The 23,409-nt window shown below is 62.0% G+C and overlaps 1 protein-coding gene across 1 annotated transcript; it reads right to left on the reverse strand.

Annotated features, from left to right (window-relative positions):
- Nucleotides 1-12,337: 12,337 nt before the first annotated feature.
- Nucleotides 12,338-23,076, reverse strand: RHBG (Rh family B glycoprotein). Its single transcript, XM_043568819.1, has 10 exons — nt 22,810-23,076; nt 17,394-17,580; nt 16,941-17,091; nt 16,662-16,809; nt 14,832-14,998; nt 14,437-14,574; nt 14,181-14,314; nt 13,737-13,858; nt 12,906-12,979; nt 12,338-12,714 (listed from the first exon to the last, which is right to left on the reverse strand). The coding sequence occupies exons 1-10, from the start codon at nt 22,994-22,996 to the stop codon at nt 12,646-12,648; spliced, it is 1,377 nt and encodes a 458-aa protein (XP_043424754.1). The 5' UTR covers nt 22,997-23,076; the 3' UTR covers nt 12,338-12,645.
- Between the last annotated feature and the right edge of the window lie 333 nt (nt 23,077-23,409).

Below are 23,409 nucleotides of genomic sequence, written 5' to 3' on the forward strand. Positions count from 1 at the left end.
GGGGGCTCTCCTTCCACAGGGATGCCAGCACTGGGGTGGGAGGGTCCAGGCGGGACACTTCGGAATGTGCTCTCCGAGTCCCACCGAGCTATGCAGATGAGGCCTGTCTGTATGCAGATGAGACCGTCTGTATGCAGATGAGGAGAAAGGGCATTCTCTTCTCAGGGTTACCATAGAGCCCAGCCCACCCCCGGCCCTCCGGGCCCCAGCTGCAGGGCAGCCTGGGAAGAGGCCAGGCTGGGGAGAGACAACCTGTGGTAGGTTAGACTTCGGGAAGGACTGACCCAAGGAAAATGGGCTGTTCTGGGGAAGGAGCTGGTGATAGAACTGAGAATGCAAGAGGGACGGCTGGGAGAGCCGGGCCGAGAAGATGGGGCGAGCCATGACAGAACCCGGCAGACAGCTGTGAGCAGGACAGAAAGGAAGGGCTGATCTTCCACTCCACGCCAGGTCCGCTGGGTCTCCTGGGGTCCTGGCGATGCTCCTGTGAGCCTTTCACAGACAGAGAGGCCCCGACAGGCTGACGGACGCGTCTAGGACACAGTTTGCAATGGCGGGGCCCTGGCCCGTCCAGCTCCGTGGCGGGCAGCCACAGCCTGGAACCCGCCTACTCCTTGGGGGGGGGGGGGGGCAGGCAGGCACTCGGACGGTTCCCTCTGCCCCGGGGGAAGGGGACAGTGCTCAGGGTTAGGGGGCTGTGCCCGGCCCAGCCCAGGGGCGCTGGCTGGGTCTCGGGCCCAGGGAGGGCCTGTGGGGGGCTGGAGGGGGTAGCTGAGGGCAGATACCAGGAAGGGGACAGCAGGTTGAGGAAAGATGCCAGGGATAACCCAGTGGGGGAAACTGAGGCCAGAGAGATTGGGAGGGCTGCCGTCCTCACTGAGCAGATCCACGCCCGAGCTGGGCCTGGACCCAGGGCCCCTTCCTGGGGGTGCAGAGGCCCAGATTGGGGGTGTCTTTGAGAACGGCCTCTCCTCTTCCTCCGGCGGCCCCCGGCCCCTCCACCCCCCACCCAACGGGGTAGCCAAGGCCTTTGTGGGGAAGCGGCAGGGAAGAGAGGCCCCTTGTCGGCCCTTCATCTCGCCGGAGGTTCCGCCGATGCCAGCCCCCCGGCACCGGCTGGGCTCTCCTTCCTGGGGGTGCCAGCTGCCCCCCCCCCAGTGCCACTGCCCGCTCCCCAGCCCTGCCGTTTCCTGGAGCCTCAGGGCTTTGGCCCCGGGCCCGGCTGAAGGATGGCGGGTGCCCCGGCCCCAGCGCCTCCCGCGTCTCCCCTTTCACACGCTGGCACCAGAGCCGTGGGAACGCCGGGCGGCAGCTGGGCACCGGTGCCCAGCTCTTGCCCACCCCCAGCCCAGCCGACCTCGGAGAGGGGAGAGCAGAGCGGCAGGCAGGCTGCCCCAAACAGCCCCTTCAGGACGGGGCCCTAGAAATCCTTCGCACTAATTATGAATCTGGGGACAAACAAGGCATTTGCAAGTCAATTAGTGACAGAACTTTCCCAGGAAAGAGTTTCGTCCAGGCTCAGCTTCAGACAGGGCCACATGCTGGGTCATCTTGTCCCTCCTCCTGTCTCTGCCCTGCTCGAAGCTCAGGGAGAGAGGCCGCCCCTCTGCGGCCGAGGGTGCCAGAGCCCAAGTGGGCAGGAGGCTGGAGGGCAGCTGGAGGTCACTCGAGGGCTGCCGCAGGGAGGCGTCCTGTCAGGGTCCACCTGCCTGGACAGGGTGACGTGGGTGGGTACAGGAAAGTGGAGGTCATTGTGAAAAGGTGGGGGGGGGGAGGAATCTTCCCTGAGCACAGAGACACCAAGAGGAGGCTGAAGCAGGAGGCACGCAGCCCAAGGGGGCTCAGCCGCATCCATGGGAACTTCAGGTGGGCCTAGGGCCATCTGGGGCCACTTGTCACAGAGAGGGAGGTAGGGCGTGGTGTTGCTCTCCGAGGCCTGGGAAAGGCTCTCTCTCTGCCTACGGGACCCCTTAATTGGGGGACGAGGGGGAGGGAAGGGCTGCTGGGGCAAACGCCCCTAGAGCCGCCCCGCTAGCCATCTGAGGGAGATTAAGGGATTACAATTAAAAGGCGTTTGCAGACGAGCAGGTGGGTTGGGGCTGTGCTAGCGATCTAATTGCCCGATTGCTGTGCCCGGGCTCTAATGAGTGGGGGTGGGCTTTTCGGGGAGGGGAGGGCGGGGCCTGGGGGGTGGGGCCTCACCTCGAACACACCTCGGCTCGCGGGGTCACGCCCACAGGCTCCCCTGCTGCCCTCCCTGAGGACTCTAGAGGAAGCAGCCTGACTAGGCTTCCCGGGCTGGACAAGGGTGTTCGGGCCAGAAGTGAGCAAAGAGGGTGCTGAGCTCCCGACCAGAGGCGCCATGAACACGGGGGATGGTTAGGGCGGACTCTTGTCAAGCACTGTGCTAAATCCTCTATAACGTAGGTAATCCCCGCGACCACAGTAGAGCCTGTCTGCGCCTCTGCGGGGGTCCCGCTGACCAGGGGCGGCTCCCTTCACACCCACCCTTGCCAGGAAGGGACAGATGGACAAACCCTCCCTAGACTCGGAAAGGCCCCAGGCTGAGGGTCCAAGCACGCCCGGTTCCGCGAGGGCCCAGCCTCTCTCCTACGAAAACCACGCTGGAAACCTGGACGCACAGCGGGCCTCACACAGCTAAGCCTTTGCACAGCCTGTTCCCGCTTCTGCGAGGGCCACCCCTTCCGCTCCTGTCCGGCCCCTCGGAGAAGTCTTCCGCTCCCCGCCATCCGGGGCTCCCCGCTCTTGAGGGTTACCTCTGGCGAGGGGGTGCCTAGCACGCATTTAGGAATTACATGAGTGGCCTGCAGGCCGGCGGCCCTTCACGTTTAGACACTAAAGGCCCGGATGGAGAGCAGCTCTGGGGGGATCCCCAAGCAACCGGGATGTGAACTGTCTCTGGAAGGGACCTGGGGGTGGACCCTGAGGCACGAGGGGGACTGCCTACTGTGCGCCGTGGCTCCCGAGTGCGGTGAAGAGATTACTTATTCGGAAACAATTACATTTAATTTAAAATAGTAATGATTGCAGCTTTTTAAAAGGTTTATTTATTTTGAGACAGAGAGCACAAGAGGGGAGGGGCAGAGAGGAGGAGAGACAGGATCCCAAGCACACGCCGCCGCGCCATCAGTGTGGAGCCCGACGCGGGGCTCGAACTCACGGAACCTCGAGATCATGACCCGAGCCACACTCAGGAGCCGGACCCTTAGCCAACTGAGCCACCAGGCACCCCGACTATTGCATCGTTTTTCAAGGCTGGGGAAAAACGTTTTGGCGTCTTTTACCCCAAAGGCCAGGGCAAGAGCAAACCTCAAGACTCCTCATTGGGGAGGAAGCACTGGGATTTCAGTTCCTCCTGTCCCCCTCTTCCTTCCTTTGGCCCACCCTTGCTTCCCCACCCAGGCCATCTGGGTCTGGTCCTTGTGCCCCACGCTCTGCCCAGGCCTTTCGAGACCGGCCCGGAGCAGAAGCAGCATCTCCGCGCACGCGGGCCCGCTGCCGCCCCTGTGAGGGGCCAGTGGTGGCCTGGTCGCTCCCCTACTGAGGGCACGTGCCCAAGGGACTCTTGCTGCCCGGCCCGCGTGGGTCTGCCAACCTGCTGTGTGCCCACTTGCCCTCTCTGTGCATCGGGCCACGGGTGCCTCCCTGCCCGTCCTCCCCCTGCCCGGCCGCGCTGAGCATAAAGCAGGTCTGGCGGAGGGGTCTTAGCATCTCACCTGGGACGTGGGGCTACAAACGGTAACAATTTGCCGGAGCTGCGGGGGGGGGGGGGATCAGCTGTGATGACGTCTGTGGGGTGCTTGGCACCCCACGGGCGTGAAGCGGGGGCTCATAAATGGTAGCTGTTCTTACAGTTATTAAATGGGAGGGCCCCGCAAACGGCCCGAGCCTGCGGCAAGGGCTCCTCATTACTGCTCTGGCTGGGGGTAATGAGGCCTGTGGTAATGGCCCCTCACACTCCCAGGCCCACTGACAAAAGGCCCAACAAAGTGGGAAGTGAATGCCTAATGGGACCCTTGGGGGCTCCGCCCAGGGCTGGGGGGCGTCGGGAAGGACCCTCTGGCTGCAGCTCCAGGTGCCGAAGAACCCCGCAGGCCAGAGACCCTGCCGACAGGCCGCCCCTTCTCTGACCCAGGTCAGCTCAGCATCGGGGCCTTGGCTGAGCGGGGTGTGCACCCCAGCACCCCTGACCTCTCGAGGCTAGCCTGGGAGACCGACAAGAACCCAAACGAATAAGTGAAGTGCACCTGATGTCAGCTGGTCACGAGTGATCTGGAGAGAAATACAATAGGAAAAGGGGACAGGAAGGGCAGGGGTCAGAAGGTGAGTTGCAGGGGCACCTGGGTGGCTCCTGGGTGGAGCATCTGACTTCGGCTCAGGTCACGATCTCACGGTTCATGAGTTCGAGCCCCGCATCGGGCTCTGTGCCGACAGCTCGGAGCCTGGAGACTGCTTCACAGTCTGTGTCTCCCTCTCTCTCTGCTTCCCGCATCCCCCCCCACCCCCGCTCACACTCTGTCTCTCAAAAATAAATAAATGTTAAAAAAATACAAAAAAAAAGTGAGTTGCAGTATCAGATAAGGTCCTTAGGGACAGACAGATTTTGTTCAACGGCTTCTTGTGAAAAATTGTAAATAGACACAACACCGGTCAGGACAGTAGAGCGAGCCCCGGCCTCCATGGCTCCTGGAGGCTCCTGGCCACAGCCTCCCCTACTCCCTCCCCGCCACCTGCCTCCCTTGGTAGGCCCAGAGTTGTTTTCGGCAAATCCCACACCTCTCCTTTGGCAGAGGGCGCGGTCTGAGCGGGGACAGAGGGACAGACGGGCAAGGCAGCACTTGGTCACTCGGGAGGCGGGCTCCCAGGCAGACAGACTGCTACGGTATGTGGACGGGTGGCCTCCAGTCTCATCTTTGTAACTGGCCGTGTGACATTTCACGAGTCTCCTAACTGCTCTGAACGTCAGATTTGCCGTCTGTGAAACGGGGCTGATCCTTTATCCCACAGGGGGCTTGTAGAAGGGGATGAGTATCCCTGTGTGTGTTTCATAAAAGTACAGCGACAGGGCAGAGCCAGGGTCTGGCCCCAGAGAGACGCAGTGACTTGGAGGTGAGACAAGGCCCCAGGGTGCCCAGGGTGCCAGGTGGGGGCTGGGAAGTCTCCTGCAGGAGGTTACCCCTGAAGGGAACTCAGTTCAGCAGGCCTCCGTGAAGGGGAGGGGGCTGAGCCCAAGCTTGGCCGTGTGTGCTGGTCTGCCTTTCAGCCCCACCCCCATGGATGGGCCACAGGATTCCAGGCTGCTGGAGACGAGAAGGGCCGGAAGGCCTGAATGGCCACTGTTCTCTGAAGAGGCTTCGTCCCCTTTAAAGACCCTTATCACCACCTCCACCTCCCTCCCAGGGTGATTATCACCCAGAGGGGCCTTTCCTAGGGGACATAAAGAGACCCTCAACTCCCATCAGTTAGGCAGGATAATGGGCCATTCACTCAGAGGGGACCCCAGCCCCACACCTGGCCCTCTCGGGCAGCCCTACTCGACCGCCCCATTGTCCCAGGCTGCCTCGCACGCACACATGGGCGTCAGTGGCAGGGGGAGCCCGAGTCCCCAGCTGGAGCGATCCTGGCCCTTCCCCCACCTCTCCAGCCGCCTGGACTCTGGGCTCGATTTGGGGGAGGTGGGCCTGCCATTCATCACACCCCCCCCCCACTCGGAATTTCACTGCTCTCGAAAGCCCTTACAGAGTGATGGGAAAATGGGAGGGAATAATTAGGAAAATCATTAGCGTCTCAAGGCCCATCTGAGAGGGATTAAGGGATTAAAAGCCTTGCAGCCAATCTCTCCTACTTTAAGGTTGTTGTAGGGGTTTTGTTTTCAGGACTTTCTTTTTCCTCCTTTCTTCTGAGTTGGGGCAGACTGAAGTCTTGGTGGATCCTTCCTTCAAAAGCTATAGGAAAAAGTCAAGACATTGAAGTCCCGGTGGGGAAGAATGGGGGAGGCAGGTGTCTGGGGAAGGGTCCTCCCCAAGCTCTCCTGGGCCGCCTTGGGCCCCTTCTCAGGGCCTGAGTGGTCTGGGAGGGGGTGCTGAGGTCATGTTTGCCGGTCTGCCTCTCAGCGCCACCCCCCATGGAGGAGCGCCCAGCCCTGCCTGTGGGCCACCTTCCACCTGCCCCGAGTGCTGGCTGAGGGTTCAGCAGGCCCCCCTGCCCCCCATTGGGTCCGTCCTGCTCTGGTGGCCTGAGGCTGGAGGCCCAGGGGGAGAGACAGTGAGGCAGGAAGATCGGGCTGTAAGCACCACGCAGCGCTATCCTTGGGCGGCCCAGGATCCAGTTGGGGCCAGCAGATAGACGGCTCCTTACAGCACGCTGTGAGGGGGACTGAGATGTAAAGGGGGGGCGGGGGGTCTACAGAGGAGGCAGACCCCGTGCAGTCTGGAGGGGTTAGGGACAATCCCCCGGAAGAGGTGGCTGTATTTATTTATGGGCATTCGGTCATTGTGAGGTAGGTGTTCTACTCGAACACATCATCCGCTTTCCCCGTGCGTCACTGTCTCCCTGAAAGGGTCCCTGTGTCCCCCGGCCACAGGAGGAGGAATTCAAATCCCACACCACCTGGCTTAAGGCAAACAGGGACGCTGAGGCCTAAGGGCTGCTGGGGCGCGGAGGCACGCGTCAGGTGGACACCCAAGCTCGCTAGTCTTTCTGCCTCCAACCCAAGCCATCCCCCCACCCCCAGAATGTTCCGGAGAAGAAAGATACAGGCCTCACGTGGCTCCCACAGCTCCCTCCCCCGATACACACAGCGGCCTCCCTGGTTCCAGTTCTGGGGCTCCCTCCACTTCTCAGGAAGCTACCCGCCCCCCCCCCCCCACCCCCAGCCTCTGTGCCCACTGACACTCGCCTGGAAGGGCCTGGGGCCAGGCAGGGCGGCCGCGAAGCCGAGCGGCCCAAGACGGAGGCGGCCAGAAGCCTCCCGCAGCCAGCGCCTTGCCGGGGTGCGGGGGGTAGACGCTGGCGGCCGTGGCCTGCCGCAACATCAATAATCGCGTTTATTAATGGTCTTAATTAGCAACTGCCGACAAGAAGCCCGGTGCTAATTCCACCGATAATCTAGGCTCGCGGGGCGTGGACAGAAGGGCGGGTGCAGGATGGATGGCAGGCGGCCACCGCGTACGGTCGGTCCGGCTACGGCGGAGCCTGCCTGAGAGGCGAGAGGGACGGGGAGGAAGGGGGACCCTGCCCCCCACCACCTCCCACACCAGGGGTCCATAGCCCCCCGTGGCGCAGCCTCCTCAGATGGTGTTGGGACAAAATGAAGCGTGAGGAATGGGGGTGGGGGGAGGGGAGACCTCTGTCTGCGCCTCCAGGGCCAGAACCAGACAACAGCCCGTGGGATGAAGGCGAGTCTATAAAAGCCTGAGTGAAATGAGCTAGAAGGCGATTGGGAACAAGCCCCACAGTGTCCTGGAGCCACATTCCTCGCTCTGGGGAGGGGGAGATGGTTGATGCGAGCAGGGACACTGGGGGGGCCGCCTCTCCAGCTGAGCCCTCTCCTGCCAAGAGGAGCAGGGTGGGAAAGGCGAGTTTCAGAATCTAGACGATGTCCTAGCACAACAAGGCCACTTCCTCTCTCAGCCTCCGAGCCAAGCTGGGCCCGCTTGGGGCCCCAAAGACCAGCGAGCGGCCCCGAGAGCCCTGGAGGCCCAAGCCAAAGAGAGAGGGCCGCTTGGGGGGGGGGGCGAGGAGCTCCGGTCACGCCTCTTCCGGGGACCGCCCGCCCCAAGGGTGCCTCCTGCAGGTGCCCACGCGGAGGGAGGGTGTACCCGGGGTTCGGGGGGGTGGACGCTCCGGCCACGTGTGGACTTGTGTTGAGGATGTGGGGCCAGAGGAGTTTCCCTGGGGCTGGGCAGCCCAGGTCAGAATGTTCTGGAGGGGTTCTGGGTGGGGCCGGAGGCCTGGACGGAAGAGCGGCTGGCTGAGGAGTTGCAGCAGGGCCCAGGTCCAGAGGTGGGGGTCTGGGGGCAGGCACCTCGGCTCCCAGCCCTGGTCCCCTGAGCCTGACTTTCCTCTTATCCACCAGTGTTCCGCGTGCTAGCCCCGGAGGCCAGGCTCCCTCCCTCCCCCCTCACAACGGGGTTACTGCACCTGCATCCCCAGGGGAGCCAGGGGGCTGGAAGGGAAGAGCTCCATCTGAGATGGGGGGCCGCCCCCCCCCAGAGGAACAGGCCTATGACGTGGCGGTAGGACCCCCGCCTCCAGGAATACCAGTGTTTCCACCAGCCTCCTCTCCCTCCTCCTCCTTACTGGGACGGGGATCTGGGCTTCCTGGGACAGTTCTTTTGGGTGTTGCCCGATAGATTGTGCCCTGAGAACATGATGAGTCCCGGAAACAAACGTCACTGTTTCAAGGGCCCAAACACCATCTCTATACAGCTTCTCACCTGAGCGGCATCAGCCCCTGGTCAGGAATCTTCGTAGAAGTTTGGGGAAGACGAACTCAGGAGGCCCTGCACCTTGCCAGGCTCAAGCCCAGGTACTGCACGCGCCCAAGAGCGGGGCTCCAGGCTCCTCGCCAGGATGGACTCTGCTCCTAACAGAGCTCCCGTGCCCACTGTCTATTTTTTTTTCAAGTGAACTCTGTACCCATCATGGGGCTCGAACGCAGGACCCTGTGATCAGGAGTCACATGCTCTACCGTCAAAGCCAGCCAGCCATCCTCACTGAGCATTTCAGTCCAGGGTTCGACCAGTTCCATCTGTTAGCTGGACACAGGCCCCTGGGCTGGGGTGGAGGGCCGTACCGCTTTCCCTTGTGGGAGGGGACTTTATGTGGGACCCCTGTGCCTACATCCCTGGAGAAGCTATTTTAGTCCTGCCTTGGTGAGCCCTTCTCCCAGGCAGAGGCGGGGCCCCTAACTGTGGCGACAGCAGGAGGCAGGAAGGGAGGCCTGCACTAGGCCTGGGGCTCCCTGGTCAGAGAGGATCCCTTGGCGAGTCTCTGTCCAGTAAGCTGCTTTGGGGAAACCATGAGCACTTCCCCCACGGCTCTGGACGGGAACGGGCTCCAGGAACACCTGTAAGAGTCCACTGGGTCAATGCAGTGTGAGGAAATGGACGCAGATGGGGACTGGGGTTTGGCTAACACGTAGGGAGGGTAGGAAGGACAGTGACCACAGCCAGGTTTAACCCCCAAGAGACGGGTTCAGAGACAGGGACGGACTCCTGCAGACCGCGGAGCTAGTGAGAGGGGGAGGTCAGCTAGGTGCCCACCGCGGTCTGACCCCAAAGTCAAGCCTCTTTGGGGCAAGGGGTAGGTATGGACGGGGCCGTTTTGGCCAAGGCTGGTGATCAGACAGTGCCTCGGAGACAATGGCGCTCTGTCCCAGGGCGCTGGGGACGCCAGCTCATCCCTATGCAGTGACTGCCGGCCCCTTTCAGGCGGTGGAAGCCGGCGGCGGAGGGGAATTCTCACAGGCCGGGGGCATTTGCATAGCCGGCTCGCCCGCCTGCCGGAGACATTGGCCCGCATTGTTCCCACCGGCGGTGGTGGCGCACGGGCCCGGGACGCGCAGGGCGCGGGCGGCAGGGCCAGACAAAGGGGCCGGGGCGCAGAGCCGGGAGGCGGCGGGTAGGGGTCCTGACGGTGGGAGAGAAATATCGGGGTGAGGCGGGGCGCCCGCCGAGCCCGTCTGCCCCGGTATGGCCACCGGCCCCCACTTTGGACACCCAGGCCAGGCCGTGTCTAATTCCTCCCTGAGCCGGTGCCTCGTGCCGTGATGTGAATCCCAATGGCGCAGCTCAGGCCTTTCCCAGGCTGCGTGGTTCAGGCCAGGTCCTCCAGAGGTCAGAGGAGCCGCTGTGGCCAAAGGGTTCCAGCCCCACAGACACAGAAGCATGGGGCAGAGGGGGATCTTGCAGACCCCTTTGTCACAGACACACAGTTACCCGAAGCCAGAACAGTGGCCACTTCCCAAAGCCCGTCCCTCAATGCCCCGGCTCTGCTGTCTTCCACGCTGACCCCAGTGCGGCCCGTCTCTCCCATCAGTGGGGCCCTGGAGGAGAGTGAGGCCCCAGTGTCCTCGTCCATCATTGTCCCCGGAGCTCAGGCACTGGGGCCGGACAGAGTTCATGAGTGGACAAGTGTCTGATTGTCCTGCATTGAGAGTGATAATGATGGTGATCAGAGGGGCTGTCCCTGAGGGGCAGGGGCCTCATTGTCCTCAAGGGGTAAGGAAGGTGCCCCCTTGGCCCCTGTCCCTGCCATCTCCTTGACCTGCTCATTGTCACCCTATTGACCCAGCCTGAATGGATGGGCCACCGTGCAGAGGACCAATGGTGCTGAGCCGGCTGTAGGGAAGATGGGGGAGGGGCTCCATGTTGGTTCAGCAGACGGGCTCCAGGGACACCTGTATTTCCTGCCCTCTGAGCTCCCCCCCTGAAAGCAGTGATGAGACCGTGATCCCTGTCCCCCCATCCCCAAACCACAAGGGACGGCTTGCTTCAATCAGGGCTCGGTCTCTGGGGTGCCCCCCAGCTTGCTTTGCCCCAGGCACCGGTGGGGAAGGGAGAGGAGGGAATGTGTGACAAACCAGGCAGCGGGTTCAGGAAATCTCGGCCCCCGGACAGAGTCCCCTGAGCCCAGGTGTTGGGTCCTGTAGCAGAGCTCAGCACCGTCTCCAGGCCACAGGGGACTTTGTGGGGATGATGGAGCTTGGAACAAGTTGCAGGACCTGTAAGGCCGTGTGTTGTGGGGCAGCCCACGCCCTGCCCTCCTTTCTCAGGGGCCTGGGGTGGGCGTCCCACGTCTCCTCCCTTGGAAGCATGTCCCCTCTCCGCTGAGGTGGGAGCAGTGGCCAGCCTGGGCTGGAGCTGTTCATGTGCTCGTGCCGGGAGGAGATCTGGCTGTAGTCAGTCAAGGAGGAACAGGAAGCGGAGGAGATGCGCCGGCATAAATGACTCCCCAGACCGGGCCAGGGCAGGGAGGGTCTCCTCCCACCGCGGAGTCTCCCTTTCCTGGCAGCCTTTCAGATCCCTGTAAGGACTGCTGGGGACTCTAGTTCAGCACAGGGGCTGGGAGCTGAGGCCCCAGAGGGGGAGGGGGAGGTGGCCTCGGCTCTCCCAAGCCCCCTCCCTCCCCACAGGGGCTGACAGGACAGGGGGCCCTGTTGCAATCTGGGCAGTCATCCTCTGCTGGGCATAGGGTCTCCCCACAGCACTCCCGTCCCAGCCAGCAATGGGGTGGGGGGGGGGGCTGCAGGAGGAGGAAGCCGATGGGCTGGGGCATAGTGGGGCCCTGGGGGCAGGGATGGGTCCCAGGGAGTGCCTGTGCCTCAGTGGCCCTCTTCGTTCCTCCCCTTCCCCTCAGCTCCGTGCTTGGCCTCCTTCCCCAGCCAAACTCAGGGCCTCCAACCACAGTGAGGATGAAGCCTGTTCCAGGGTCAGGCCCCAGGAACCTCTCCCCAGTGGCTGGCTCCCTAGGTCCCAACGGGCTTGGTCTTGAGGGAGAGGTCCGTGGACAGACAGGCCCGGCTCCCACCAGAAGCCTGGAGGGAGGGCAGGACGGCCACGGGGTCCCAGCTCTTCCGGGAGGGGAGAGGCCCTCCGGTCTGCTGCAGGGGTGGTGTCTCTGATGCGTGAGATCGGAAAGCCCCAGAACCAGCCTGACATACAGTGGGGACTAAGAACCGGGAAGCAGTGTCTCCCAGAATGGTGAGGAACAGAGCAGAAGCAGGCAGGAAGGCAGGAAGGCAGGAAGGCCGTCAGGCTGCAGGAAGGACGCCGGATCCGTGGAGGGTGGAGGGTGCAGGGTGGAGGCTGGGAGGCCACAGAGGCCTGTGCTGGGTCTGGAGCGCCCTCTGGTGGCCAGAAGACCTCAGACGGCAGAGGCGAGGGCCTGCTTTCCCTGTTCTCTGCAGCCCCTCTCCTGAGACTGTGGGGGGGGGGGGTGGGAGTGGGGGAAGAAGGGGTTCCTGGGTGCTGGCTGCTTCCAGCTTCTGAAGACTCGGTGGCAAAGAACTCCCTGTTCGCCTTCGTTCAGAGACCGCCCAAGTCAGGATGGGAGTGGCGGCCATTCAGCAGGAAGACCTCTCCAGCCTGATTTTGGGGGAGAGAAGAGCTGCCTGTCCCTGGCGGCAGGCAAGCCCAGGCTGGGCACCCATCTCGTGGAAGCTGGCATGCTAGAGGGGGCTCCGTGGGCCCAGGGGGACAGGAGCTTGCTGGCACTGAGGTCCTCCCCACCCGAGCTTCCAACATGGTGCGTTAGAGCGAGAGTGAGAGACGAGCTCCCCACATTCCCAGTGCACAAAAACAAGGCGTCTGAATCCTTGGTGCCAGTGGTGTTTATCACTGGGTCAGCCGGGCTGGCGCACACCTCTCTGTGACCGTGTGGCCTTGGGCGGTGGGCTGGCCGTGGGTTGGGCACCTCGCTCACGGGCCACGGGGTGGGGCTGGGGGTGCTGAGGGGCCTCCCCCCGCCGGGTGCAGCAGGCTCCCCCACACCCCCACCTTCCGCGGCCCTGTCCCCAGTGCCATCTTCGTTCCTGCAGCAGGAGGGATGGACCCAGAAAAGACCTTCCCTGCGGTCACCATCTTCTAAAAGGAGAGTGTCCTCTCACGGGCTGGAAGCAAGTTAGGCCCGGGTGTCTGTCTCCTCTGCCCTCAGAGATCCCTGGGCTTCGTCCTCGCGTTCCCCAGGTACCTGGAAGGTGGGGGGGCAGGTGAAGGGGAAGCTCCAGGGGGCTGGGGACCAGAGCTGGGGGGAGGGTGTCCCCCAGCAGAGAAGAGCCAGCCAAGAAGGAAAGAGGCAGGTGGGATCACAGGAGGTGCGGCAGGGTGGGAGCTTTGGAGGATGAGATGGCCATCGGTCCAAGGGGCTGGGGACACGCTCACCTCCCAGTAAATCCGGTCCTCGTAGCACTGGGAGTCTGGAGGGGGGTCCAGGAAGGGCAGCCTCAGCAGGAGCCCTGGTGGTGGGAGGGGAGGGTGGGTGGGGCTCCTGGCACTCCTGTGGGGGAGGTGGCCACCCCAGGCCCGAGGGCACCGAGGGGCTGAGCGGCCTGACACGCCTGCCCCGGACGAACCGCAGCTGTATTTGGGGAGCCCCTACTGTAGCCAGGCCCCCACGGGTGCTCGTCACCACAGCAGCTCTGCTGGGCGCGACCCTCACGGTACAGTGAAGGCAGCGAGCCTCAGAGAAGTCCTGGGCACCTCACGGTTGGCAATGGACCGGATCGTGATTCTGTCCCGAACACGGCTCCTGAGCTTCCTGGGGCCCCCTGTCCGGGAGGGGTGCTGCACGAGTTTATTGAGCAAGTAAGTAAATAAACGAGGGCACGGAATCGAACCAGTTCGAGAATGAAAATCTCAAGATGATACTGAATCAGAAGGAGTAAAGTCAGACATCAGGGAGGACTGTCTGATGGGCATCGGCGGGCAGTCGGTCTCTGTGGAGGTTTGGTGTTCTGGCCCCTCCCTGCCCCTGCCCCTGCCGGGAAAGACTGCTCAGCTTCCCCTTCAGGGCCTCAGCCTGAGGTTGGGCTGCCCTCTGGTGGCCAGAGTAAGCAGTACAGGGAAGCCAGAAAACGGGAGAGGGACCCCACTCTGCCCCTAGCCCACTCCCCATCTTCTCTTAGCCCCAGGAGGGAGCAAGTACCCACTTCTGGGGAAGGTTACCCTTGAACTCTGCAACCACACCCCCCACCCCCAGCCAAGGTCACTCACCTCCAAGGCCCCCGCCCACAGAGGCAAACGTCAGTGTGACAAGCAGCCCGAAGAGTTGGTACATGGCCTGAGCCGTGGCGGAGCGCTGGCCCTCGGCTACGAGCGGAAACACACTGCCTAGGCTGCAGGGAGAGGAGGTCGGGGGGAGACAGGGCTCCTCAGTGCGTCACGCAGCGGCCAAAAGGGCCTCGCGGGAGCCTGGGACACCCACACACTTTTCAAGACTCAGTTTAGGATCACTTTTGCTTGTTCTCTCCTCTGACCCCTGATGGTGCAAGAATTGAGCCTAAGGGTCATTACATCCTTCTGTCGTTATTCACAAATGAATGCATGAAAATAGACACAGCTTTTTGCGCTGGTCCACAGGAGGAGGAAGAGAGTGAGGGAGGTCACCCCAGGGGGGGGTAATGACCTGGGTGAGGGTCAGGGGTGGGGAGGACTCACCCATCTCCATAAGCTTCGTGGGTGGCCAGCCCGGCCACAAGGACCCCCAGGAGGGCTCCCAGAACCCCAGGCATCCCGTGGAGGTTGTGGACGCCACACGTGTCTTGGAGTTTGAATTTCGCCTCAAGGACGGGCTGGAGGACAGGACACCAATAATGAGTCCTGTGCGCCCCTCCCCGCCAGGCTGCTGGAGTCACGGGGGCAACAGGTGCTGGGGGACCCCCTGTTCTGCCCGGGGCCCGAGAGGCATCTATACCGTGAAGAACTTGTACCCCAGCGTGGAGACTGTCCCAGCCAGGAAGCCGGCTGCCAGGGCCCCAAAGGGCGTCAGCATCATTTCACCTGATGTCCCCACTACGACCCCTCCGGCCAGCGCTGCGTTCTGGATGTGAACCTGGGGAAGCACAGGGGAGCGGGGCATCGGGGGCCGGTCCAGGTCGACGCCCCCATCCAACTCCACCCCGTCCACCGCAGTGGCATCTACGGCTTCTGGAAGTCCCTCTGCCGTCTGATCGCAAACTCTCCTGCTGTTGTGTGGTTGCCTCTTGCTGTTGCCCCGTGCCTGCGCCCTGTCCTGTTCCCCTGCAGACCGGGCCTCGCAGGGTCCTCCCCTCGCCCGTCCCTCTGCCCCCCCAGCGCCCTCTCCCGCACCATGTCCAGCCGGCCGTGCTCCCCGACGAGGGCTGACAAGGCAAAGGTGCTGAGGGTGCTCGCGGTCAGGGAGTAGTACGTGTTCAGGGTTGTTCGGTGCTGCCCATCCCCCAGCATGGTGGGCGCAGAGTTGAAGCTGGGCCAGAAGGTCCACAGGAAGATGGTCCCTAAATGACGGGCAGGCCGGCAGGGTGAGAGGAAGCAAGTAGCCCCTGGGTAGCCTGGGTGTCCTCGCTCGCAAAGCGGGCCGTGTCCTCGCTCCAGAGCGCGGGCCGTGCGTGGTGGCTCAGAAGGAGCGCGCAGCCCAGGCCGAGCAGCCACTAGGTGCACAGCCAAGGGCCGGCTACCAAAGGGCACGGACACAGAGCCACTTGACTGAGAACCACAGACGGTTGAGATCGGGGTATTTTTAAGCATCAGAAAAGGAAAGAAAAACAGGCAAAGGGCCCTGCACGTCAGGCACTGAACTGAGCTCGGTATTCGTATCAGGGAAACAATATGCTTTAAAACCTCAACCGCCTCTGGGGCGCCTGGGTGGCGCAGTCGGTTAAGCGTCCGACTTCAGCCAGGTCACGATCTCGCGGTCCGTGAGTTCGAGCCCCGCGTCGGGCTCTGGGCTGATGGCTCAGAGCCTGGAGCCTGTTTCCGATTCTGTGTCTCCCTCTCTCTCTGCCCCTCCCCCGTTCATGTTCTGTCTCTCTCTGTCCCAAAAATAAATAAACGTATAAACGTTGAAAAAAAAAATTAAAAAAAAAAAAAAAAAAAAAAAAAAACCTCAACCGCCTCCTGGAGACCTGGGCCCTGCAAGGTGCAGGTGAGGCCTCCGCCTGCCGGGCACCTGATGGGCTCCCGGCCAGTCCTGGAGGGTGGGGAGGGGCAGAGGGACAAGGTGAGGGGAAGGCTGGGGACCCTGTAGGCTCGGGCCACCAAGGCAAGGAGGCTTGAGGGACTGCCCCTCGTCCTGAGCGGTCTCAGGGTGCGTTGTGACTTCTCCCTGCAACCCCGCAGTCTGCTGTGGAACCCAGCACGCTCACACGTGTGTCCTCAGAGGGCAGAGCAGGGGGACCCGGGAGGAGGCAGGGCTCCCTGCCTGGAAGGAGGGGACAGAGGAGAGCTGGTCTGTCAGGCTCCTGGGGAAGCACGCCTTCTTGGGGAAGCCCCTGGACTTCTAGCCAAAGCATCCACCTCATTTCACAACAAACCCGGAGGTGAGCAACAAAAACAAACACAATACAAAGCCAGCCTCTCTTTTTAGCGTGGGAAGAGGCACGGACCCACGGAAAAGAAGGTGTCGATCTCCTTTCCTGCCTCATTTGCGAAGGCAGAGAGAGGAGCTGAGGCCAAGGTAGAGGTAGGTGCTTGGAGGAAACGGGTGGTGGTGATGGTGCTCGAAGGTCAGACCCTACGGCGCCCAGGGCTGACCCGCTACCTCTCCCCCTGCTCCTGGGCGTGCAGGGGCCTCTGGGAAATCGCCTGGGAGGCATGTGAAGGGCAGAGTCTTGGGGGCAGCAGGTGGAGAGCCTGCGGGGGGGGCAAGACCTTGCTGTGCCAGGCTGGCCTGGCTTTTGAGGGGGGAAGGGGGCGGCCCCAGAGTTTTAAGCAGGGATCCGTGCAGTCAGACTTGATTTAGAAAGGCCCCCGGGAAGGGGTCTGGGGCAGGCGCGTACTCCAGGGCTGAGTTCTAAGAACCTGTCAAAGAAACTGTTGGGAATGACGAGCCCAGATCCCGGGCTCTCGGCAGGGACTTCCCAGCAGGGACCCCAAGGACCGTAGGCGGCCTGACATCTTGCCCGGGGTCCTCCCTGGCCCCCCCACCCCGGCAGGCCTCACCAATCATGGCAAAGAGGTCCGAATGGTAGACGGAGCCCTGACGATGCTTGCTCTTCTCCAGCTGGGGCCTGTAGAGGACCCGGGACAGGACCAGCCCGAAGTAGGCCCCAAAGGTGTGGATGGTCATGGACCCTCCCGCATCCTTCACCTGGGGAGGGGGCGCGGAGGTGGGCGGCCGGCCCTCCGCGCCCCCCGCCCGCCCCCACTGACCCGTGCTCTCCCTGCTCGGGGCCTGGCCCTGGCCCTCGCCACCCCTCGCCCCTGCCCCACCCGACTCACCCCCAGGAGACTAAGGAGCACGAGCTCGTTGACGCCAAATAGCAGCACCTCCAGCAGGGCCATGAGCAGCAGCTGGGCCGGCCCCGTCTTGCCCAGGACGGCACCGAAGGAGATGAGCACGGCAGCGGCACAGAAGTCCGCGTTGATCATGCTGGGGACCGGGGGTGTGACGCAAGGGTGAGAGGGGTGGGGAGGGCAGCCCCACGGCCGGGGTGGGGGGTGGGGGGGGGGAAGGGGTCTCGACGCAGCCTGGGGAGGTTCTGGGCCGTGGACCGCACGGCCCGCGAGGGGCGCGAGAACCAGATCCCGAGCCCTGCCCTGGGGGTGGCAGTGCGGACGGGCAGGGCGCTGGACGCGAGTCTGCGGAGGCAGGCCCGGGGCTGGAGGGCTGGCTCCCCCGGGGGCAGGCGATGGGGCAGGGAGGGGGGAGCCGGGGAGGCCGCCGCTGCCCACCTCTGCACGCCAACGTGGATGTGGCCGCCGTGCAAGGAGTGAAGGAAGCCCTGGATGAGTGTGGACCACTGCAGGGCGAAGGCGGCCAGGAGGAAGGTGAAGCCGACGCTGCTGAAGCCGTACCGCTGCAGGAAGGCCATGAGGAAGCCGAAGCCCACACACACCATGACGTGCACGTCCTGGAAACCTGCGGGGGCATCCGGGCCGCTCGGCCACCGCCGTCCAAGCAGCCGCCCGACCGGTGCCCCTGGTTCTCGCCAGCCAGGGCCGCCGCCTCCGGGCTGGAGCCGGGCCTGGGAAACTCCCCAGGTGTGGCGGGGCCTCCCAGCCTGGCCCCCCCCCCCCCCCGGGGCAGAGCTGTCCCCGTGTCTCCCGCCCTGTCCTTGGGTCTCCTACAACCGACCGGCGGGACGTCCTGCCCGCGCTCCCTCCGGCTGCAGTCCCTGCCCCTCCGTGCTCAAAATCATCTTCTTCGGGCTCCTTTCAAGTGTCCCTTTCTGCTGGGAAGTCCTTCCTGATGTCTAACCCCCATCCCTCATACTTCAGAATCTATACCTCTCCGTTTTGAGGATTTTAAGGGTTTGGGGTTTTTTTTGTTATGTTTATTTTTGAGAGAGAAAGAAACAGTGCATGAGCAGGAGAGGGGCAGGGAGAGGGAGAGAGAGAGAGAGAGAGAGAGAGAGAGAGAGAGAGAGAGAGAATCCAAAGCAGACTCCAGGCTCCAAGCTGTCAGCACAGAGTCTGATGTGGGGCCCGAACTCACGAACCGCGAGATCATGACCTGAGCGGAAGTCAAACGCTTAACCAATTGAGCCGCCCAGGTGCCCCGAGAATTTTAAGGTTTTTAAAAATAATTTATGAAATAGCCTTAATTTTTTTTATCAAAACTTTTTCTTTATTTTTAGAAAGGGAGAGAGAGTGAGCACACGAACTAGGAGAGGGGTAGAAGGAGAGAGAATCTTTTTTTTTTAACATTTATTTATTTTTGAGAGAGAGGGACAGAGACAGAGAGACAGAGCATGAGCAGGGGAGGGGCAAAGAGAGAGGGAGACACAGAATCCGAAGCAGGATCCAGGCTCTGAGCTGTCAGCACAGAGCCGGATGTGGGGCTCGAACCCACGAACCGGGGGGTCATGACCTGAGCAGAAGTCAGAAGTTTAACCGACTGAGCCACCCAGGAGCCCCGAGAGACAGAATCTTAAGCAGGCTCCACGCCCAGCACAAAGCCCAATGTGGGGCTCGATCCCATGATCCTGGGATCATGACCTGAGCCTAAATCAAGAGTCGGCCATTCAACCCACTGAGCCACCCAGACGCCCCTAATTTTGTCTTCAATAGCTTTAATTGTTAACAGAGATTGCCTCCGGGAAAGGAGCCGAAGGGAGGCAGGGGCGCAGGGCTGCAGGGGCACAGCTGAGCTGCAAACCACTCCCCCTGGAGTTGTGCGATAAGGCGGCTCTGGGAAGGGGGATTTTGCTTTTGCATTTGTTTCTTTCTATAATTTGAATATGTTAATTTTATAGATGCGTTAGTTGAAGTCTTTTGTGTGTCAGTGAGGTTTCTGGGCAGGGAGATCGGAGCCTTTCTGTTTGCTTTCTATTGTGTATGCATAAAAGACCAGGCTAATACAAACGATACACAGTAACATTGAGAGTGAGACACATACAAATACCTGCTTCAGTATCAGTTTGATCCACACGCCTCCCCCAATCTTGCAAAAAAGGGTTGAAACATAACCTAGTGTGACAATTCAGCCAGCGCATCTGGCCCTGTTCTCTCAGCCTCGGGTCTATGTATAGAGTAAGTCCATGCTCTGTCTTTGGCTTTAATTCAGAAATGCTGGAGAAAGAGTATCGTGAGTGCTGTTAGAAATAAGTTATTGAGAAACAGGGTCAACTCTGACCCTAAATTCACTCCCCTTTTACAGCTCCACGTGAGAAATTTCTCTTGGAGCTTAATGCTAGCATATGTCACTTCTCCCAGGGAACCCATCTGAGGTTTACTAAGAGCTCAGGCACCAGGCTCTGGGGAGGGTGCCGGCACCACAGCAGCCACACGCCTGCCCTCACGGAGCCTGGCGGGCAGACGGCAAAGAATCGGAGAATCACTCATGTGAGCCTTCCTTGCCTCTGATGAGAACATGTAACCGGCCGCGTTTCCCTTTTCTTCTTGGCTGCCTGGAAGCTCAGAGCTACGGGCGTTGCAACCGAAACAACTGGGGAGGCGCTCCCAGTGTCCATTATCTCTATCCCGCCCTCCTGCTTTTATTTTTTCAGACTCACGTTCTTGTTGCACACGCACACCTCAAATCTCTTGTAGAAAGGGGCAGATCATAAAGAAAAAGGTCATGGTGACTTTTTTCTTTAATCTGAAGAAGCACCTAGCAAGCCAAAAATTTATTATTGAACTTTAGAATGCCATCAGTAATTTTGAGAGGACCAAACGTTTTTTGCCCTTTTTGTGCTGGGTACTGGCTGACAGGAAGTGAGTTTGCAAGCCCCTGGCAGAGGCTTGGGTGGGTACTGGGACTGCGGGCCGGCACCTCCGCTGCCGGCCCCAGCTGCCAAAGGGGGGTAAGGGTCTAAAGGTCCACTGGCTTTGCTCAATGTCCCGACACTGTGCCCTTTCTCCAGCCCTGTGCACTCCCAAATCACCCAGATCTCCCTTCCCTCAGATCCTAACACCCAACAGAAAAGGAGGAGACGCACTTCTAACTCAGCCCGCAGCCTAAGTTCTTCGAGACCTCTCTGCCTGGCTTCTTTCCTCCTTGTGCCAACAGTAAAGGGGATGCCGCGTCTGTCCTTTTGTCCAAGGGCAGCAGGGTGGCAAAGGGGGCTGGGTGGCAGGGCTCCCTGTCCCGGACATGCAGAACTGCTCCAGAGCTGGTCATAACTGGCAGTAACATTTACGTCTCCCACCCCGGGTTTGTTTGGCATCACAACTCAGTCCCTTGACCTTTCAAATGGAGGCTAAACATTAAGAAAGCTCCTTCACTGGGGAGCATTCCACAGACTCTCCATTGGCTGTGGCCACCGACCATGCAGCCTCGGTTGAAGAGAAGACAGAAGCCCTCTAGCGACGCCTACTGCCGCCCCAACCCCACTGGCTAGCTCCCGAACAAGATAACACGGGGCAAGGGGACAGTTAAGGCTGGATTGTGTGACGGCTGACAAGCCATTTTGCCTCTGTGAGCCTCGGTTTCCTCATCTGTAAAGTGGGGCTATAAAACGTAAGGAGCAGAGAGTGGTGAGCTGAGGAGGCCCCTCCCCCCTCCCCCCTCCGACCACTGGTCAGACCGACCACTCTGGTCCCTGTCACGTCCCCCTTCCCCGCTTCTTCCAAGAAGATCCTGATTCCAGCTATCCTAAATCCCTCTCACCAAAAGTAAGGTCTCAGAGGTATGTGACCCAGGACCTGTCCACACTGTTTTCTTAGAACCCTTTCTCATGTTTGCTTCTGTGTCCCCTGTCACCCTGTCTTTTCTCCTCTTTCTTTCTTTCCATGACTTGCCTCGGGAGGCTTGTAATGTGGGGAAAGGCCACAGCTGGGCAGCCAAGAGACCTGGCTCTGGCCTGGCTAACTTGCTGTGTGCTCTTGGGCAGCCCCGTGGCCTCTCTGGCTCTCTCTCTCTCTCTCTCCACATCTCAGGGGCTCTGAGGGCCCTGCCTGCAGCGACGACAGACCGACCCCGGGAGCAGCCGTGTCCCGGGCACCAGCTGCGCTCCCTTTCATCTCCCGAACCAAAGGGCAGTGGCTACGCCTCCCTCTGACCCTGACCCCTTCCCTGGACACAAGGGCAGGGGAAGACCCGGCTCATCAAAGCCCCAGACTCCAGAGACCTCAGGCTTCCCTCCACCCCAACCTTCCCCCACACCAGGGTCCCAAGTCCACGGGGATAGAAACCTAGGGCAGCGGAGAGGTAGGATCCCCACTCCCCTCCCCTTACCACAGCCCAGGGAGAGCTGAATGCCCAAGGAGAGCACCCCCCCCCCCGCAGCAGAGGGGCGACAGGTGGGGGCGTTGCGGGGAGACGAGCAGGGCGCGGAGGCTTGAGTGGGGCCCTTGGAAGAAGCAAAGGACGGAGGACGTGGCAGGCAGCCAGGTCACACCGTGGACAAGAGCTTGCTTCCCTCAGCCTCTGGGCTATTCCCTCTCAACTCCCTGGCTCTCTGGGCAAATGCGGGACCCAGGGGCCTGCTGTCCCAGCTCCCGGGGCTCACCTTGTGCAGACAGGGCTGAGGTGGAACACAAGAGGGAGGAGCTGGAGCCCCTCTGCCGAGGACAGCTGGGGGGCTGGGGGTCTAGCACTTCTTGCTTAGGCCCAAGCCTGCATCTCACTCCCTGTGTCCTCGGCACTGTGTTGGAGTTGGGACTGGGAGACGGTCGGTTGGGGACAGCCTGCTGCCAGCTCGGTATAGGAAACGCAGGGTAATGACAGCCTGGGGTTTTATAGGAGACTCTCACACTGTAGGTCTTGTTGGAATGTGCATCCTTCAAACGGAAGCATCCTTCTCCCCATTGCCCAGATGGGAAAAACTGAGGCTGACATAAGCCCTACCCAAGCCGTGGTGATGAAATGAGGAGCTGTAGTATCCTGGGTCCCAGCTGCTCAGGGCCTGAGTAGCAAGGTAGGCCCCCAACCTTAGAGGGAGAGCCTAAGGTCCCCCAGCAGGCGGCAGGGGCTCGGCCCTCTCCTTCCTGGGCCTCACCAGCAGACAGGAGAGCTGTGTTGCTTGGGATGCCTGAGTCTTAGTTCCTTCTCTGCCACTCACCCGATGGGCGATCGTGAGCAAGTCACAAGCGTTCTGAGCCTCAGCTTCCTCCCCTATGAAATGGGCCAATGACCCTGCCATGCTTCCTGCTCAGAGCTGGGGGCAGCTGCTCTGGGCTGTGGTGGGTGGTTGTGTGATCCTCTCTCGGACTCTGGAAGGGCCAGTTTTGAGTGACTGGGGCAGGAATGCCTGAGCCCCACCCGCCTTGGCTGCCTTCATAGCTGATACCTGCACTACCACTCCTGCACAGCCCTCCCTACCTCCCCTGCCCCGGAGGACTGTCTTTGCCGTGATCAGGGTGGAGCCCCTGGGAAAGGCAATCGCCCTACGAAGCCCAGTGAGGCCAACTGGGGGGGGGGGGGGTGAGACAAAGGAAGCAATTAAAGCTCAGATCTGGGCTTGAGTCCCAGCTCCCTCAATTCTGACAGCTCGAACCTGAACCAGCCACTTCGAGTCTCAGTTTCCCCATCTTTGTCTGCCTGATAGACGAGATGAGACCGCGGACACCAGCGACAGGGTGTTATTATAAATCTGGGGCACCTTCCTCTCAAAGCCAGAGGGTTGCTCTCCTAGGAGTAAACGTGGACACCCAAGACACCGCGGAGCCTGGGCTCTTCGCTCCCCGCGCCCTCACCCGCACTCACTTGGGTAGCGAAAGTAAAATTCATTGTCCGAGCTACTGCGGTTGCCCGAGTGCCAGAGGGCGGCGTCGGTTTCGGGGTTGTAGCGGACAAAGACCGCAAAGAGGATGGCGGTGGCGCCCTGGAGGAGGAGGCACAGCAGGGGCAGCTGCAGTCGCCGGCCCGCGGCGCGGCGGGGAGACCCGGCCATGGACGAGGGTTCCGAGTCCCTGGCTCCGTCCGGCTCCGGCTCCGGGCGCGCGGGACACACGCTCCCGGGCCGGGCCGGCAGGTTCCACCGGCGCCAGGGCCCGCCCACCGGCGCCAGGGCCCGCCCACCGGCGCCAGGGCCCGCCCACCGGCGCCAGGGCCCGCCCACCGGCGCCAGGGCCCGCCCACCGGCGCCAGGGCCCGCCCACCGGCGCCAGGGCCCGCCCACCGGCGCCAGGGCCCGCCCACCGGCGCCAGGGCCCGCCCACCGGCGCCAGGGCCCGCCCACGCCGAGGCTCAGCGACCCCTTCCCCCCCCTCCTCCGCCCCCCAGCTCCGCGCAGCTGGGAGCCCCAACCCGGTCCCGCGGGTGCGGAACAGGGGCGCCGAGGGCGTGGGCCCGTGGCCTGAGGCG

The sequence above is a fragment of the Prionailurus bengalensis genome, chromosome E4 (assembly GCF_016509475.1).
Source record: "Prionailurus bengalensis isolate Pbe53 chromosome E4, Fcat_Pben_1.1_paternal_pri, whole genome shotgun sequence".
NCBI lineage: Eukaryota > Metazoa > Chordata > Mammalia > Carnivora > Felidae > Prionailurus > Prionailurus bengalensis.